The following is a 17,802-nucleotide window of genomic DNA, read 5'->3' as shown; positions in this document are numbered from 1 at the left end:
GGACTAGAAATGAATTAAATTAATTTCGACAATAAAAAATAAGAGCACAGCAGCAACAGTAGCAGTAGTCGACCAGTCAGTGGTGCATAGTCAGAGGGGTCATCAGGGTTGACTGTGAAGCCCCCGAGAGCAGAGAACACAGCAGGGTAAACACAGAGCAAGACAGAGGGAGACGGAGGCATTATCGCCCAGAGTGTTTTTATAAATACCCACTCTTATCAAGGAGCTTCTTTGTTTGTGAGGGCAGCTATTTTGGAGAGAAGACACACACACACACACACACACACACACACACACACACACACACACACACACACACGCACACACACACACACACTGCGGTCTGGGTGGTTCAGTGCTGGCAGTGTGTGCTCTCTTTTGTTCAGAGTCAGTACAGCAGTACAGTCCTCCTTGCACTGCAAAAGTAGTGGAAGAGCTGTTCTCTCTAGGGCTGCACACTTAATCGAATTTTAATCAAAATTTTGGCCGCCACGATTACAAAACATGAAAATCGTGATTTCATGGGAGGAAATTCACTGTTCCATCTAAGCTCCGCGCACCTGCAGATTTGTGCACTGCTCGCACGTTCTCAGCACGAAGACATTTCAGCCAATAGTAATATTGTTGACAACTGTCTCTGGGTGGAGGATAAGCCTGTGAACCAATAAGCAGACAGTGCTGAGAGGGGGCGGGCGGGTGTAATCGTGATTATAATCGAAATCGTGATTTTGATCAAAATAATCGTGATTATGATTTTTTCCATAATCGTGCAGCCCTAGTTCTCTCTCTCTCTCTCTCTCTCTCTCTCTCTCTCTCTCTCTCTCTCTCTCTCTCTCTCTCTCTCTCTCTCTCTCTCTCTCTCTCTCTCCTTCCCTCTCTGACTTAGTCCCACTGTCTTTCATTGTCTTATTTTATCACACTATTTCCCTCTTATTTACTTTCTGTCTGGCTTTCTCTGCCCATAAATCCCTATTTTGGTGGGTGGGCTATTAGTGGTGCCATTTGTGGCACATAGAGCTGTAAGCACATGTGATTGGCTGTGAAAGCTGCCTGTCAATACCCTCTCTCTGAAGATGGATCATGCATCATCATCACACACACACACACACACACACACACACACACACACACACACACACACACACACACACACACACACACACACACACACACACACACACACACACACACACACACACACACACCACGTCTTCATTCCCGTCGCTCATCAGGTCTGGCCCCTTAGTGTTGCGTTGTGGGTCATAGGCCAACACCTCAGATCGTGTGTGAAGATTCCTCTGATGACAAATGATGCTGTAAAGTTACACGTCTTGGTTCAAAAGAGTGACGTTGTAAGCAAACCAGGGATCAGGAGTGCTTTTGTAGTAGTTTTGAAGATGTTTCACATTTCACATTACACCTGACCAAAAAAAGAGGTCCAGTTCTGTCTTGAAAAGAGTGTCTATGCCACAGGTCAGGAGTTCTTTTGTTTGAGATTTGAAGAGGTTTAACATTTCACGTTACACCTTCTCTTCAGTCCTAGTCCTGACCCACCCATACGGCTTTCAGGCCGACCAGAAAGGAGCCGGTGTCGGTGCTCACACCAGTTACATTTGGCACTAAAGTGCTTGTCTGCGAACCGCCAGTGTTCATACCGGGCTCTGAACTTTTTCCACACGTGACTGTGTTACCAGGAAGAACCTGCTGACGGCCACGCTGTCGTCACGGTTCGCAGAGAAAAACCTAGTATTTTGCGGTTCGCATTGCGAACCAACCATCCGGTTCGTGAACGCAAATATCTGTGGCGTGAACGCGACGGCCGGTTCGCGATTAGGTGCGGGAACGGGCTCCAGCACGGTTCTCAGTCGGCCTGAACGCGCTAAAAGAGGTCCATTTGCTCTCAACAACTGAACTTTTGACTAGCATGACCTTGATGAACAAGGACCGATTACTGTACGGGCCTACCGGGCCCAGACCCAGGGGCCCAAGATCCTAGGGGGCCCTGAAGCCTAAGCTTCCGCGGTTAAAAAAAAAAAAAACACTTCATTATTCGTCTATTCTGTTCTCTATTTTGTAAAAGATGCACTTTTTATTGCACTACTGTATTTTCGCATTTTCTTGGGGGAGAAACCCCCAAACCCCCTAACAATAAAGGCTCTCTAACATCTTTGCTAAACACCCATTTGAAACAGGAGAGTAAACTGGTCCACTTCAAAAAGACTAGGCCAGGGATGACTGGAGCACTGGAGTCTGAAGAAGACGCACACTGCGTCGAAACGTCAGTCATTATGTTTGCACCACAATAAAATAACTAAAAAGTATCTGAGCGCTCCAGTCATCCCTGGCCTAGTCTTTTCGAAGTGGACCAGTTCACTCTCCATTACCTACCGTCCTGGACTGGACGCACAAAGAAGGTTAGACTAGAGCGCAAGTGACTTCCCTTTTACCCGTTTGAAACATTTGGAACCCCATGATTCCATGGAAAGGGGGGGGGACATTTCTTGTTGTCTGGCCCAGGGGGCCATGGAGTCATAATCCATCCCTGTGGATGGAGGAGGATCCTGACTTGTCACACTGCTGGCAGGGTCATGTGCACTCTGTCAGAGTAGTGAACCACATGCTTGCTTGGCTCTCTTGGTACATCCCTGGGTGTACACAGCGCAGACCCTCAGAGGATGTGGCCTCTAATGTGCAGGGCCAAATTTGGGATGTTCACTCATTTGCTGTGCAGTACGTCAAATAGAGAAGGAAACTTAGCTGTGTGACTGTCATTGTATTTACTGTGTGAATACCTGACTCTCTCCAGATGAATGGGTTCCGCCTTGCTCCATCAACATTCATTTGAAGCTACGCTATGCGTGTAGGTCTGTAAAGGCAAAAAATCCTTGCACTGATGGGGTGAACTTTTTAATGAGGTGCTACTTTAACTACTCACAGGCTCGAAAATACAGTTAAAATTGCAGAATCAATGTTTATGAGTGAGTCCATGTGAGCGGCCTTTGTAGTCTTATACAACTGTTGTGTTTCATTTATTGTTCCCTTCTCCACCACTATGTGACTACGTCACATACCTGAAAATCCTACAATCTTGATTGGTTCGGCTGCATGGCAGTTCGGGAGTAAGGAAATCCAAAGGTCCTCCAGACTCTCGCGTGAGCTCATGAAGATACTGTACACTAGGGCTGGGCGGTATACCATTAAAAAACGTGATAACGGTTTTCACCTACACAAGGTTCACTCTTTTGGAATAAAAACTTAAAAAAAAACCTTCTCTCATCAAAAAGTGATTAAAATGGAAATAAAATTCAGTTTTTTTTCTCGTTTTTTAAATTTAATTTCAGCCTTTTCTTCAGAAACATTGAGATGTGAGGAAAATCGCTGCTTATGAAAAAAAATCGTGCAGAGAACCGTGATATTAATTTTCATCAAGAAAACCGTAATACGCATTTTTTCCAGAATCGCCCAGCCCTACTGTACACAAGGGTCTGGGAAGAGTCAAGCTAGTGCACACTGTAGTAGTAGAGTGTAGTGGACTGTGTAGTATAGTGAAAACTTCTGGTCATGGTCCTGGATTTGACCATACTATATTTCCTATCAATGCTCAACATGTCATTCCCAAAGCTCTTATATAGTGTAGACTTATATTTCTGACTATATCTATTTCTTTTTTATTAAAGATTTGTTTCAGTGTCAGTTGTTTTCGTAGTGAAAGTGTTCAAGCTCAGTATACCCAAAAAGAACCCTCATTCAGCTGGTCTCACTTCTCATTGCATTGAGTTTCAGGCTGCCTGTTGAATTCGGTCACACATTTTTTAGTATGCATAACTCATAGTGCGTGTCAGGTCTTGTGCATTACACACGTTGCCTTCAGAAATGTAATGCATAACTAAGGGCCATGAATGTTGCTGATTGAGTGGTGCAATACAGACACGGTAGTACTGGCCTGGCGGTCACACCAGGTTTGCAGACGCAGCTTGGACTGGAAGGTCACATTCAGAGTTGTCATTAAAGCAGTACTGTACCATTTCTGGAAATAAGCTGATTTTACACATCTCCTTCAGTTAAATGGTTGAGTTTGACCTTCCGTCTGTTTTTTTGCTGGTGATGCTACGTCTACTTACAAGCTAGCAATTATCATTGGATCTTAAGATTATTGGTCCAGCTAGCTGCTAATCTTGCAGCCAGTCTTGATGGGCTATGTTCTCAGAGATCATCAGGCACCTATGAAGTACTTCTGTGCAGTACTGGACAGGGCTACAACCAATCATATCACTGATCCAGATGCCGTTTTTTTATTGGTGGCGAATTTCTTGGAAAACCCGAAAAATAGGCTGGATGTCAGCCTTTCAGCCAGTAATAAGCTTATGTTGTTTGGCCCTGATCACTATGATGATACTTGAAGCAGCTCAGGCAACGTGCTGTATCGTCACTAATGTGAGGGATAGACCAGTGTGTAAAGTGATCATGTACTAAAACGATCACAATGGCAATGTCACAATATGGCAAATAAGATCCTGCAAGATAAGCTTATGGCTAATCCAAGCTTGGTTGTTGAGGAGGGACTCTCGTCACAAGCCTGTGTGTGGCTCAAGGCCATTGCTTTGCAGCAGATGCATGCCTGCCTGTCTGGCTGTCTGGTTGCAAATTGTTTATACCCACTGTTGTTTAGTCAGTGTGAGAGGTGGACAGGAAGCGAACTGGGAGAGAGATGGGGAGGGGTCTGCAAAGGACCCGGGCCGGGAATCGAACTCGGGTCAGCCGCATGGCAGGCAAGTGCCCTATTGGTGGGCCACGCCCCACTGTTGCATTTCTTTCACATTTTTTTACGGTCAAATTTCTGTTGCATGTTTATGCAATTGTTTTTGTTGTTTGTTGTTTTTGCTCTTTCACATTTCTGGTGTTGCTTTCATGTTGCATTCTTTTAAGAACGTAGACAGTGAGTCTGTCTTGGTCTATCTCGAGTACAAAGCAGATTTCCTGCTGTTGCATTTCTCTGTCGTTTGTTTTTTAATTGTAGCATTTGTGTTGTAGGTTTATGCTATTGCGTTTCTGTTGTACGTTTCTGCTTTTGTGAATTTAGGCTTTTGTGTTTTGTTTTGTTGTATTTATCTGTTGTTTTTTTTGTTATCATTTGGGTCATTCCACGCCAAATCAACAAGAGCCTGCGCACTTAGGTCTCAAAAAATTCTGAAAATATTACCAAGTGTACCCATGGTACTTTAGAGAAACACTGTAAATTTATTTGAATGTAAGATGTATACTCTCCATGTTACAGCCAATTTTACTGGGGGAGGGGGGGTGCCCATTTTGTTCACACTCTTTTTTTTGTCAAAGTTCACAAGCCCGTAGCTCAATAACTAAACCATGTAGGAAGTTCAAATTTGGCATGCTGGTACATAGATAGGAATAGTTTGTTGCAAAACTGTCAGTTTTGGTCTGTATGATCCTGCATCGTCATGGCATTCCCTCAAAGATGATACAAATTGTACTGGAGTTTTTGGCTGTGCTCTGTTTAGGCCTTCAGAAGACATATTTGTGCCCAACATAGCCTCTTGATTTTTTCCCCTTGTAGAGACAAGTAGGAACACTCTCATAAAAATCTATAAATAGAAAGGAAACCCCATTAGTGTTTGACCAGAAGACCTCACAAGTCTGACAAATCATTTTGGGTGTCATTTTCAGAGCTCCAGAACCCCTTGTGGGATTGTCTACAGATTTTTTTTAATTTTTTTTCTTCATTCTCCATGAATTCTTCTTTTTAAAAATGCAAATGAGACTTGTCTTATGTGATGTTTTCTTTTGTAATTTCCAACCTGAACATGGGCAACATGCACATTGAGGGCAATATGTTTTCTATGCGTTTCTTCCGCTGCCATCTGCTGGTCAAAAAAAGTAACAACATGACTCCTTGTGCCTGACCTACTGTCTCTTTTGGTGTGCGAACCTGCTCCCACATTGAACGCTCCTGAAATCATTTAAATTGAAAGGGATACCTGCACCCCTGCACAGGGACTCTCGGGTGATCATGTCTGGGCAAAATTTGCATTTGATTATTTAGCCTTTACATTAAATGTTATCGAAATCATGTTGCTCTCTTTTTGCATTTTGCCCATGTATAGGGTGGAAATTACAAAAGAAAACATCACATAAGACAAGTCTCATTGGCATTTTTAAAAAGAAGACATCATGGAGAATGAAGAAAAATATAAAATAAAAATCTGTGGACAATCCCACAAGGTGTTCTGGTGCTCTGAAAATGACACCCAAAATGATTTGTCAGACTTGTGAGGTCTTCTGGTCAAACACTGATGGGGTTTCCTTTCTATTTATAGATTTTTATGGGAGTGTTTCTACTTGTATCTACAAGGGGAAAAAATCATGAGGCTATGTTGGGCACAAATATGTCTTCTGAAGGCCTTAACAGAGCACAGCCAAAAACTCCAGTACAATTTGTATCATCTTTGAGGGAATGCCATGACGATGCAGGATCATACAGACCAAAACTGACAGTTTTGCAACAAACTATTCCTATCTATGTACCAGCATGCCAAATGTGAGCTTCCTACTAGGTTTAGTTCTTGAGCTACGGGCTTGTGAACTTTGACAAAAAAAAGAGTGTGAACAAAATGGGCGCCCCCCTCCCCCAGTGAAATTGGCTGTAACATGGAGAGTATACATCTTACATTCAAATAAAGTAACAGTGTTTGTCTTAAGTACCATGGGTACACTCAGTAATATTTTCAGATTTTTTTGAGACCTAAGTGTGCGGGCTCTTGTTGATTTGGCGTGGAATGACCCATTTATCTGTTGTGTTTTTGTCTGCTTTAGCAGTTCTGTTCAGTTCTGCAATTAGGGTTTTTTGTGTGCAAATGTCTTTATCAGGATTTATGCAGGGCAGTGCAGGGCTTTCAGTTGTTGGCTGTCGGTGTCTGCTCCCTTGACTACTGGTAGTTATTATGCAGGAATAAGGCTCACAGTGCTGCCTTAACGGCCTCTGTTTTGTAAGAGAGGACTAGTAGGCAGGGCTGGGTGATTTACTGGGATTAAATGTATCGTGTCTATCACAATAGTCAGCCTTGAGGCATATGTAGTCGATCCCTTGAATCTGATGGGTTGTTCCTTGATATAACTTGTAGCAAATGTAACTGAAAATGGGCCTCTATCCAGATGTTGTGAAAATACTACTGGCGTCAGAAATCATACTAGGATGGCAATTGATATTGTATAGGTGCTAGGTCAGGGGAAAAATCACTTTGATTTAGAAACCGAATTGGCAAGTCAAATCGATTTGTTCTTTCAGTTCAGAGTTTCCCGCATTTTCTCCAGCACATGCACAAACAAATAATCTAACATGCCACCAGCCGCAACAGGTGGTGAAGGAGAGAAGATCCTTCCCAAAAAGGTGAATCTGATTGAGTCAGCTCGTTGATCGAGTTTATTATTATTATTATTTTTAGAGAAAAATAAGATTTCGGAAGGGTGCTGTTTCTTTTTTTTGATGGAAGTAACTTGGAGCGAAGTGGGTGAGACGTTGATGCCTGTAACTGAAAATGGGCCTCTATCCAACTGGCATCAGAAATCATATTGTGGTGATGATTGATGTAGTACAATAGGTGCATCATGACAGTTGTTCTACCATATCACTCTAATAATCGATTTTAAGTGTGTCTCCCTCACTTTCTCCTGCACACGCATTAATAAATATAGCAGCAGCAACAGACAGTGGGTGCATTTCAATATGCAGACTTCCGTCCTCCACTTGTACTTGTGGCCTCGCATGTTGCTGACGCCCCACCGCCGTGGAGAAAACAAAAACAATAAAGTTTCCCCGCTGTCATCCTTGCCGCAGCACTTTTTGGGGGACTGTTCTTCATTCACTATTCCAATTGCAAATGAGGAAATTACGCTAGAATTGTGCTTTTGCTAGATATTGAATTAATTGTCTGCCGTTGGTGACGTAATAATGAGGTCACAAGCAGGCAAGTGAGCAAGGACGGAAGTCTGCATATTGGAATGCACTCATGGAAGGAGAAGAGCTCCGGCCCAAAGCGTAGAGTCAAGTCAATCTAATCATAATTTGACTTTTCTTTACTATTATTGCTTTAAAAAGCCCTAAGAATTGGCAGGGGGGTTGAAGGTAGGGCTGGGCGGTTCTGCAAAAAATGTGTATTACGATTTTCTTGATGAAAATGAATATCACGTTTCTCTGCACACGTTTTTTTTCATAAGTGGCGATTTTCCCCTGCATCTCAATGTTTCTGAAGAAAAGGCTGAAATTAAATTTTAAAATGAGATAAAATCTTGAATTTTAATTCATCTCCATTTCTGTTTTAATCACTTTTTTTTGGAGAACAAAACTTGTAAAAAACCTTCTCTCATCAAAATGTGAACCTTGTGTAGGTGAAAACCATTATCACGTTTTTTTAACGGTATACCGCCCAGCCCTAGTTGAAGGGAATAATACCAGCTCTAGTTATCCTCAGTTAGTAAGAGATAAGTTATTCCTTGTTCGTGGATCTGCTTCCCTCTCCTCCCGTTGCTCTCACTGGTCTTCCTGCATGCTCTGTTTTCTCTCCACCTCACTTCCTGCAGGTTGTCATACTGTAGGCTAGGGTTAGGGACACACTCATAGCGTGCAGCATCGCTCTCCCCAAAAGCCTGTGTGTGTGTGTGTGTGTGTGTGTGTGTGTGTGTGTGTGTGTGTGTGTGTGTGTGTGTGTGTGTGTTGTGTGTGTGTGTGTGTGTGTGTGTGTGTGTGTGTGTGTGTGTGTGTGTGTGTGTGTGTGTGTGTGTGTGTGTGTGTGTGTGTGTGTGTGTGTCTATTTTTATTCCTGTCGTGTGAGCAATTGCGTGTGTGTGTGTGTGTGTATGCGCACCTTTTTTACAGTATGTGTTTGTCCTTGACAGTGCGTGCGCTTCTAAGTGTGTGTGTGTGAGTATTTCCAGACCACAGGAAGACAGGATGCTTGACACTGACTAACTTGGGCACTTACCTGAAGATAAACACACACATGCATCTGTCTCACACACACACACACACACACACACACACACACACACACACACACACACACACACACACACACACACACACACACACACACACCTTCTGCTTCATCAGCAACCTTTAAGACGCACTGCATTGGGATCTGGAAGACATGAATTTTAATAGGAGCATACTTTACCACGATTTAAAGTGTGTACTCTAGGTCTGCATGGGAGAAAAGTATAGCAAAGCAGAACTGTGTCTCATTCAAACTACATAGCCATGGCCTAAGGAAGCTTACTCCTCCGAACTACACCACGGCATAAGCTTGCTCCTCCAAACTTGCCCTACTCGGTGGTGGTCTAACCCACCAGGGCGAATCCAATGTGCATCTCAAGCTGTTTAGTTTCAAGTTGATGACCACGGATGACCATTTTGAAACCATTACTTTACATAAAAAAAATAAAAAAAAATTAAAGAAACTATTCTTTGGTCCAAAAAGTGTGTCCCAGGAGAAAAAGCTGTATTGTATATGATATACAATACTCTGTATATTACTCTGTGACTGTACATCGTCACTGTCAAAGCTGCACCATTACCTCCCTAATAGGAGCCTTAAAGACGTAGGGAAACAGCCGTTCCAACTGTTGTCGTTCGGAATTCTCCCGAGTGGAGCACGACTTTACACGAGTGAATAAAGTCAATCTGATTGGTCGTTTATCAAGAGGGCGGGATTGTTGTGACGGAGAAGGTGCGCAAGCAAGTTTGATTGTGGCCGGTTTCTCTTAGCAACGGGCCAACGCCAACGACACTGTCAAGAAGGAAGGCAACGAAGAGGACGCCAGGGCGGAATAAACTTTCTGTGTAGAAGGCATACACTAACTTAACGTCCCTCTGACTCCAGATCCCACTGGCCTGGCCTGTATTGCTGTAACTCCTGCTTGCCCCTCACTGGCCCAGTGGAAACACTTCACGCTCCGCATGCACCCTGATCGCATGTCAAGGGCACACGGAAGTTGTCACACAGACCTGGTGTTTTAGACTGTCCCTCGCATACACAAGGACGTGCGTGTGTGCGTGTGTGTGTGTGCGCGTGTGTGTGTGTGTATGCAGCGTGCGTGTTTGCGCGCGTGTGTGTGTGTGTGTGTGTGTGTGTGTGTGTGTGTGTGTGTGTGTGTGTGTGTGTGTGTGTGTGTGTGTGTGCGTGTGCGTGTGCGTGTGCGTGTGCGTGTGCGTGTGCGTGTGCGCGTGCGCGTGCGCGTGCGCGTGCGTGCGTGCGTGCGTGCGTGCGTGCGTGCGTGCGTGCGTGCGTGCGTGCGTGCGCGCGCGCGAGTGTGTGTTGGTTGTTCATCTCTTTGTGTGTTTGTATGATGTGTGTGTCTGTGTATGGGTTTATTTGTCTGTGTCTCTGTTTGCGTCTATCTTTGTGTGTGTGTGTCTGTCTGTGTGTCATTGCAAATGAAAAGAAAGCAGCGTGACTGCATTTGTTATGGTCTTGTATGTGGCTTAAATGTGATGTGGCAACAGTAAGACTGGGGGATTTGGTTTGCCTGACTGGCTTCATTGTTACATCACTGTCGAACAGCAGAGTTGGAAAGACAGGGAGTGGCATGGATGGCTGATTTCATAATTTGTGTATGGAGAGTTCCAGCTGTTAACAATTGAATTGAAACTGGTTGTAGATTGAATGTGACTTATTCTATATTCAATATCTCAATGAGTATTGTGAACTGTCATTAAGTTCTTCTTTCTCTCCATCCCTCCCTACCCCCTCTCCTTTTTCTTTCTTTCTTTCTTTCTTTCTTTCTTTCTTTCTTTCTTTCTTTCTTTCTTTCTTTCTTTCTTTCTTTCTTTCTTTCTTTCTTTCTTTCTTTCTTTCTTTCTTTCTTTCTTTCTTTCTTTCTTTCTTTCTTTCTTTCTTCCTTTCTTTCTTTCTTCCTGTCTCTCTCTCTCTCTCTCTCCCCCCCCCCCCCTTCCACAGAGAACGCAGAGTCGGTGGACCTAAAGCACTTCTTCGACCAGAACTACTCCCACATCTACTATGTCTTCTTTGAGAACTTTGTCACCATCGAGGTCAACCTAAAGCAGAAAGGTGAGTCTGAACTGAAGGGGTGACCAGATGGCACAGTTCTCTTGCCCTGAGCAGAATACACAAGCAGTTGGGGACACAGTGGCGCAATGCGCTAATATGCTGCACCATGTGTATGTGCACATTGCATGGGGGCCCAGGTTCGAGTCCGGCCCGTGTCATTTCCTGGCCCGGCCCCGTCTCCCTCTCTCTCTCTCTCTCTCCCAACCATTTCCTCTTTTCTGTCTCCTTTCCTGTCTAATAATTGCACAACAGGATAACGAATAATTAAAAAAGTGCCCTAGCAGTCCTGTACTGCACCTTGTTTTAATTCGTTTAGACTAGGGATGTAAACAATTAATCGACTTAAATCGATTAATATGTTAATCGATTAAAATACATTAATCGCTATTAATCACCAATTCAACTGACAAGAGACCTAGGTGAAATGGCCATAGGTAAAATAGACTGTCTTTGTCTATGGGTGGTTGACGTTTAAGGGCGTAACGCAAAAAAAAAAAAGTTTTTCAAATTCCTGAAAAAAATGATGGATAAAAATTGGAAAAAAAAAAGAAAAAAATAAAGCACTTAGTGGTCTGTGGAATTTCACCTTATTTTTGCCATTTTTGGGAAAATGTGTCCTGCATCAACACATAGCATAGGCATGTCACACCGCAGGAAAATGGAGTCACACCACAGGGAATTCACTGCATTATGGCCATTTTAATCCTTTTGTATACATGACTGACATCTGAGCTCATGCTAACTTGATAATGATAGTGTTTAATCTTAATATGTGTTTTCATTAATAAAAAAACTTTTTTTCCTCCTATAAGAGCAGTCACACCACAGGACACCATAAAATGAACCTAAGCATTGCGTGACAGAAAGATTGCAATATGAAGACATAGTAAGAGGTTAAGAGTCACCTTAAACTTCCACAGCACTCTCCAATAACTGAGGTACTGACTGGTTAGGAGCCAGTCTTTAAGACCCTTGTAGTTGGCCTTGCAGCTGCCCATTCACAAACATTGACATACATGTCACCCCACAGGACGCAATTTGTGTTACGAAATTGAACTTGTAGTTAATATTACTGTCTTGAGTTTTTTCCACATTCACATATCTTAATCTAAAGTTAAGATTTATGCAATCATGCCAAATGCTTCATACATTATTCAAAATGTTGTTGGTTAATTTATATATATATTATTATATATTGTTTCATTAATGTTACAGTCACACCGCAGGAAATTTGACATATAAACCTTTACATAAATCTTAACAAAATGTTTCTTCTCATCTAAGACTAATATGAAACATAATGTACCACATCTTCTTTCATTGACATTTGTTTTTTAAAGGAAAATAACAGTTTTGTAGGTTTTTAACCAATGTTACGAAAAAACAAGGCGTCACGTCTCCCACCCCTATGGGACATTATACAGGCTCTCAAAATCATACAGCTGTGTCTCCCGGTGAAAATGGGAACAGCAATTTCCACAGACCACAGCACTACAAAACAATATCTGATCTACGATGAAAATAGCGCCATCCTATCTATGTGCACCATGCAAAAGTCTTTTCTGATGATGTTCAACCCTGTCCTAGTTGTCTCACCAGCCTCTAGGCCCCGTTGGCTCTTCTACTCAGACACAGCATGAGTTACAGGGTTGCATCATAGAAAGCTCTCTAAGAAAGCCCAGAGTTGGGACGTCTTTCGTTCAGCATTAAATGGCATCTTTGTTGGATGTTTTCCCCCCAGGTTCATTTTGTTTATATACCCCTTACCACTCAGGGAAAGCTGTCAACAAGATATGGCAGCTATTTTATTTTGCACGTGATACTCCTGAAAAGAATGGGTGGACCATTTATTGGCTGAGGAGACCTGCAACCCTGGCATGCTGTTATTACTGCCAACACGGCCTCGTCAGAGGGTGTCGTAACAACTCAATTTGGAAATGTTAGGTGTGTACTGGAATCTATTCACATGCAGTCGGGCAGTACTTTTTTCCAGAAGGAACCTTTATCTTAAGTCAAGAGTTGTGCAATGCAGTTAAGCAAGGCAATGAATGATGACGTGGTGAAGGAAGACAAAAACTTCAACTTGAAATTTCACTTAAGGTAAACTAAATAAAAACATGGTCAGTGTTGGCCCTGCTGTGGCCTAACGGTAGGGCACTGGGTTACTACACCGGCGACCCGGGTTCGATTCCGGCCCGGGTCATTTGCCAATCCTTCCCCGTCTCTCTCTCCCCACTCATTTCCTGTCTCTCCACCACTGTCCTGTCAAATAAAGGCAAAAGCCCAAAATATATAGTATGTACCTCTGTATATAAATATAAAAAACATGGTCAGTGTAGCTCATAGAAAAGGCATTCATAAAAAGTCTGCATTCTACGCTATGCCCCCTGGAGTCCCCAGCAGTGCGGCATCAGCTTTTTGTTGGCCTACTGACCTGTCTGTCGGCCCAGCGAGAGCCAGAGATGGCCCTACGAGGGGCACTGCTGTACAGTCACAACAGCTAAAGTGTCCTGCTCTTCCAAACCTGCTCCACTTCTGCTTCTCTACAAAGATGAACTTTTGCTGAGGCACTATTACTACCACAAGCACACACACATTGCATGCCCATGAAATAAAGGCCCTGATATAGTATCCACACACACACACACACGCACAAGCACACACACACACACACACACACACAGACAGACAGACACACACAGTATATAGGGTGTGACATACACACACACACACACAGTATATAGGGTGTGGTGGTGGCCTCTCCTTTTCCCCTGTGCTGAAGGCCATGCCCAGTGGGATACAAGGGCCACCAAGAGCAACGCAGAGAGAGCCAAGGCCCTGGGGCTGAGACTGACCCAGCGCTGACCGAGACCTCTTACACTATAGGGAAGAAGTGTGTGTCTGTGTGTGTGTGTCGTGTGTGAGTGTGTGTTTGTGTGTGTGTCGTCTGTGTGTGCGTGTGCGTGTGCGTGTGCGTGTGTGCGCACGAGTGTGCCTGTGCGTGCGTGTGTGCGTGCGTGTGTTGGCTGAGGGCTGCCTGTCCTGTCTCTACCACTGGAGAGGTACTGTGAGCCAATTGGGATCAGCTGGTTGAAATAATCGGCTGCAATACCAAGCGCCAGTACTTTCCCTGTCTGAACCTGGGATGTCCACTACCAACACCGACAAATCTCTTTCAGCCTCAACCCAAAAACAACCCCAATCCTCCATCCTCTATTCAGAAACCCCACATCTCCATCATGCTCCTTGACTTTCATTAGTGGACGCTCTAGTCTCCAAAATGGTCGGTCAGCCCTTACTGCCGTTTCCTAGTTGCTTCCAGCTGCCAGGAAGAGCCCTAGACTAGGGCTGCACGATATCAGAAAAAAATGATCCTATATAACAGCATGCAATACCTCAATATTTAAACGATATTTAGAAATATAGCAGGGTGTTTATCTTGCCAATAATTTCTCGGTCTATGTGGGGGACGCGGCTTTGGTCATGGCGGGCTTCTTGTGCATTTGTTGATATTCAGCTAGTGATTGAACTGCAGAGAAATGTTTTACTTGTTGCGATAATTAAGTGATTTTCGTGATATGCATATCGCCACTCTTTGATGTTGCGAGACCGATACATTTGTGATATATTGTGCAGCCCTACCCTAGACCACTGTAGGCCACACGCACAGTGTCTGTGCCATGCCCATGGCCATGGCCTGCTGTGGCCAGACAGGGTGGTCCCTGCTGTGGAGGCCCCTGTGTGGCCTACTGGCCTTGGTTAGCACAGGGAGATCTCTTCAGCGGGCTGTTGCTCTCTGTCTGTCTGTCTGTCTGTCTCTGTCTGTCTGTGTCCCTCTGCCTGTCTTTCTGTTTCTCTGTCTGTCTGTCTGTCTGTCTGTCTGTCTGTCTTTTTATCTCTCTGTCTGTCTGTGTCTCTCTGTCTGTCAATCTCTCTCTCCCTCTCTCACTGGTGTTGGCAAAACATTCCTTATCCTTGTTTTTGGAAGATAGGGAATAGAGGGTAAACTAGGGTGACTTTGTTCCTAAAATAGACTACCGTTCACTGTTGCTTTATCTGTGGTTTGTGTGCGTGTGCGTGCCATCTCGCCCATGTGTGTTCCTGTGTGTGTATCTGTGTGTGTGTGTGTCTGTGTGTTACACATGCCAGTTTTGCATTCCAACTTGTTTTTATGTGTCTGGAGAAGATCAGCACATATCAGTCCTCTTATTCGATGCCATAGTTACTCCTTGTTCCTGGTTATTTGTGTGTGTGCCATTGCATGCATGTACGAGTGGTTGTTCCTATGAGGCAAGATGTGGTTGTTTCCTTGTTGGTTTCAATATCTTTTGAATCTCTGTCACTTTTTTTCAGGTCACAAATCGCAAAGGGAAGAGCTGGACTCCATTCTTTTCATATTTGAGGTAATTGTCTCTGTTTGCTCATTTTTGGCTAGCTCTCACACGAACGTGCACACAAAGACACACAGAGGCATACTGTACGAAAATGCCCTGGTCGCGAGCCACTCTTAACTTCCTCACTTATCCTCCCTCAGATTGAATGGGTAGTTTTAAAGGATTTTAAGCACTTTCCCTTTATCTCAAAATGTTTGAAACACCCCACACTTACAGGAGCACCCGCAAAAAGAGAGTGTTAAGGTCAAAAACAAGTGGAGGTGGAAGTAATGAGCCAGGGTAGAGCTGGGCAATGTGACGATATATATCGTTATCGTGATATAAAAATGTATATCGTGCCCTTTAGGGCTGTCCCGACTATTCGACGTAATCGATTACGTCGATTGCGTAAATAAGTCGGCGTGTTCAACATATCGTCGTTTACGCGATTTGCGCAACAAAAAAAAAGTGACTTGCGCGAGCCGCGAATTAGACGTGCTAAACAGAAGAGACGAAAATGGCAGAGGCTGAAAGCCTAGGGTGTCAGTGTCAGACGAAGATGAAGGTGCAGTGGCAGTGCACCACTAATCAGCCCAATGAAAAAAAGTGATTTGTGCGAGCCGCGAGGTAGCCTACGTGCTGAAAACAGAAGTGGAGAAAATGACAGGGGCTGCACGTCCGAGAGTGTCAGTGTCAAACAAAGATGAAGGTAACAGTGGCACCACTTATCAGCCCAATAAACGGACAAAGACATCTAAAGTGTGGCGATATTTTAAAGACAAGGCACAAGACCTGGTTGTGTTTCTGTAGGAGACTATATTTATTGAGGAAGTGAAAGTTTTTCAGACCGAGACGCGCGGTATATTTCACACTGCTTTATACTGTCGCTATGCTGGCGGCGTGCATAGCAACGACAGGGAGATAAAGCAATGATTCGGTGCCTGTTATAGACACAATATTCAACACCTTTAGGGTGACAGTGGTCGGGGTGTTTGTAGAAGAGCTTGTATACAAAGTTAAAAAGTAAATGAAGACAGAAGTGTGCATATTCCGGCCAACAGCGTGAGATGTGGAGAAGTGAGAGGAATGCATGCCTGATTCAGAAAGGTCTCTTCCCTTCTCCTCCACGGACGGTGCACGAAGTTCACCTCGCACTATTCAATATTGTTTGTGCCGACTGCAGGTCTAAATAAATAGTAATATTATTCTAATAATATAATAAGTCATAATTATGTCGTGCTGCAATTACTAACTGGGTCTATATTAGCGACAGAAAGGGGATAGGGACCAGCAGGGTTTTGGTGCGTCAACAGAATGACATGGACAGAGTAGCCTCGACGTTCTTTCCTTGCAGGCTACTCATAATCTCTGGTAGCCTTTACCCTAACCTATAGTGGCCCATATTTGTTTCCACTTTCCTAATACTGTATAAATTGGGCCTCTTTATACATCAGTAAATGTAGGCTAATAAGCTTACTTGATTTGAACTGAAACAAAAATATATTATATTAGGCGTGTATGTATTAGGCCTATAGTTTTTAGGCTATATATATATTTTTTTTTAGAAATCATTGTCCTAATAGGCCCTAGGTGCACTCTGCTTTATTTGTCTGTTATAATTCAGGTCAAAATTAAGTGGCATGTCACAGTTTTTCCCTTCCAAAATTAAAAAAAATAATAATCGCGACTATTCGAAAAAAATAGTTGATAGAATAATCGGGAGGAAAATAATCTTTAGGGACAGCCCTAGTGCCCTTTCTCCTCTATCGTTTATATCGTGATAAACAAATTTGATAAATTTTATACAATTTAATATCATTTAATTACATTTCATGTTGTCACTATACACACTCTAAGTTCATGTAAATGTAAAAATAAGAATGAAGATTCATTTTAAAGAAATGTGGTTTTGCGACGCCACAAAATAAAGAGAAAATAAAGAGAATAACTGAAAGCATACGTAATTGTGGTATATCGTGATATACATCGTTATCGTGATATAAAGTAATAATAATAAACTTTATTTACAGACTCAAGGTCCAGATACAATACATACAATACATTATAAAAGACATACAAAACATTAAAAAAATACCAACCCCCCCCCCCCCACACACACAAACATTAGCCAACTTTAAAAAGACTCAGACTGGCTATAGGCCTATGTACAATTGACTTTTCCAATGTTTCCATATGTCTGAATTGTATTGGGTATCACTTTCCTTTACATTGGACAAACACAGTATAATACCATTTCTTGATGAAGTCAATCTACACATGAATTTATACATGAGATTCCTTAGAATAGCCTGAAATTTGGGGACATTTACAGAGACAAACAGAGCCCTTGC

The 17,802-nt window shown here is 43.2% G+C and overlaps 1 protein-coding gene across 1 annotated transcript in view; it reads left to right on the top strand.

Moving 5' to 3' along the window:
* ralgapa1 (Ral GTPase activating protein catalytic subunit alpha 1) overlaps positions 1-17,802 on the top strand; it is a 171,500-nt gene that overhangs the window by 8,619 nt on the left and 145,079 nt on the right. Inside the window, exons 2-3 of the mRNA XM_063183617.1 lie at positions 10,968-11,078; positions 15,432-15,481. Coding sequence (XP_063039687.1) covers positions 10,968-11,078; positions 15,432-15,481 — 161 coding nt within the window. The remainder of the gene's footprint in view (positions 1-10,967; positions 11,079-15,431; positions 15,482-17,802) is intronic.

This window comes from Engraulis encrasicolus, chromosome 19, assembly GCF_034702125.1.
Source record: "Engraulis encrasicolus isolate BLACKSEA-1 chromosome 19, IST_EnEncr_1.0, whole genome shotgun sequence".
Taxonomy (NCBI): domain Eukaryota; kingdom Metazoa; phylum Chordata; class Actinopteri; order Clupeiformes; family Engraulidae; genus Engraulis; species Engraulis encrasicolus.
The sequence above is the reverse complement of the archived record's forward strand: the minus strand, read 5'-3'. Positions and strand labels throughout refer to the sequence as shown.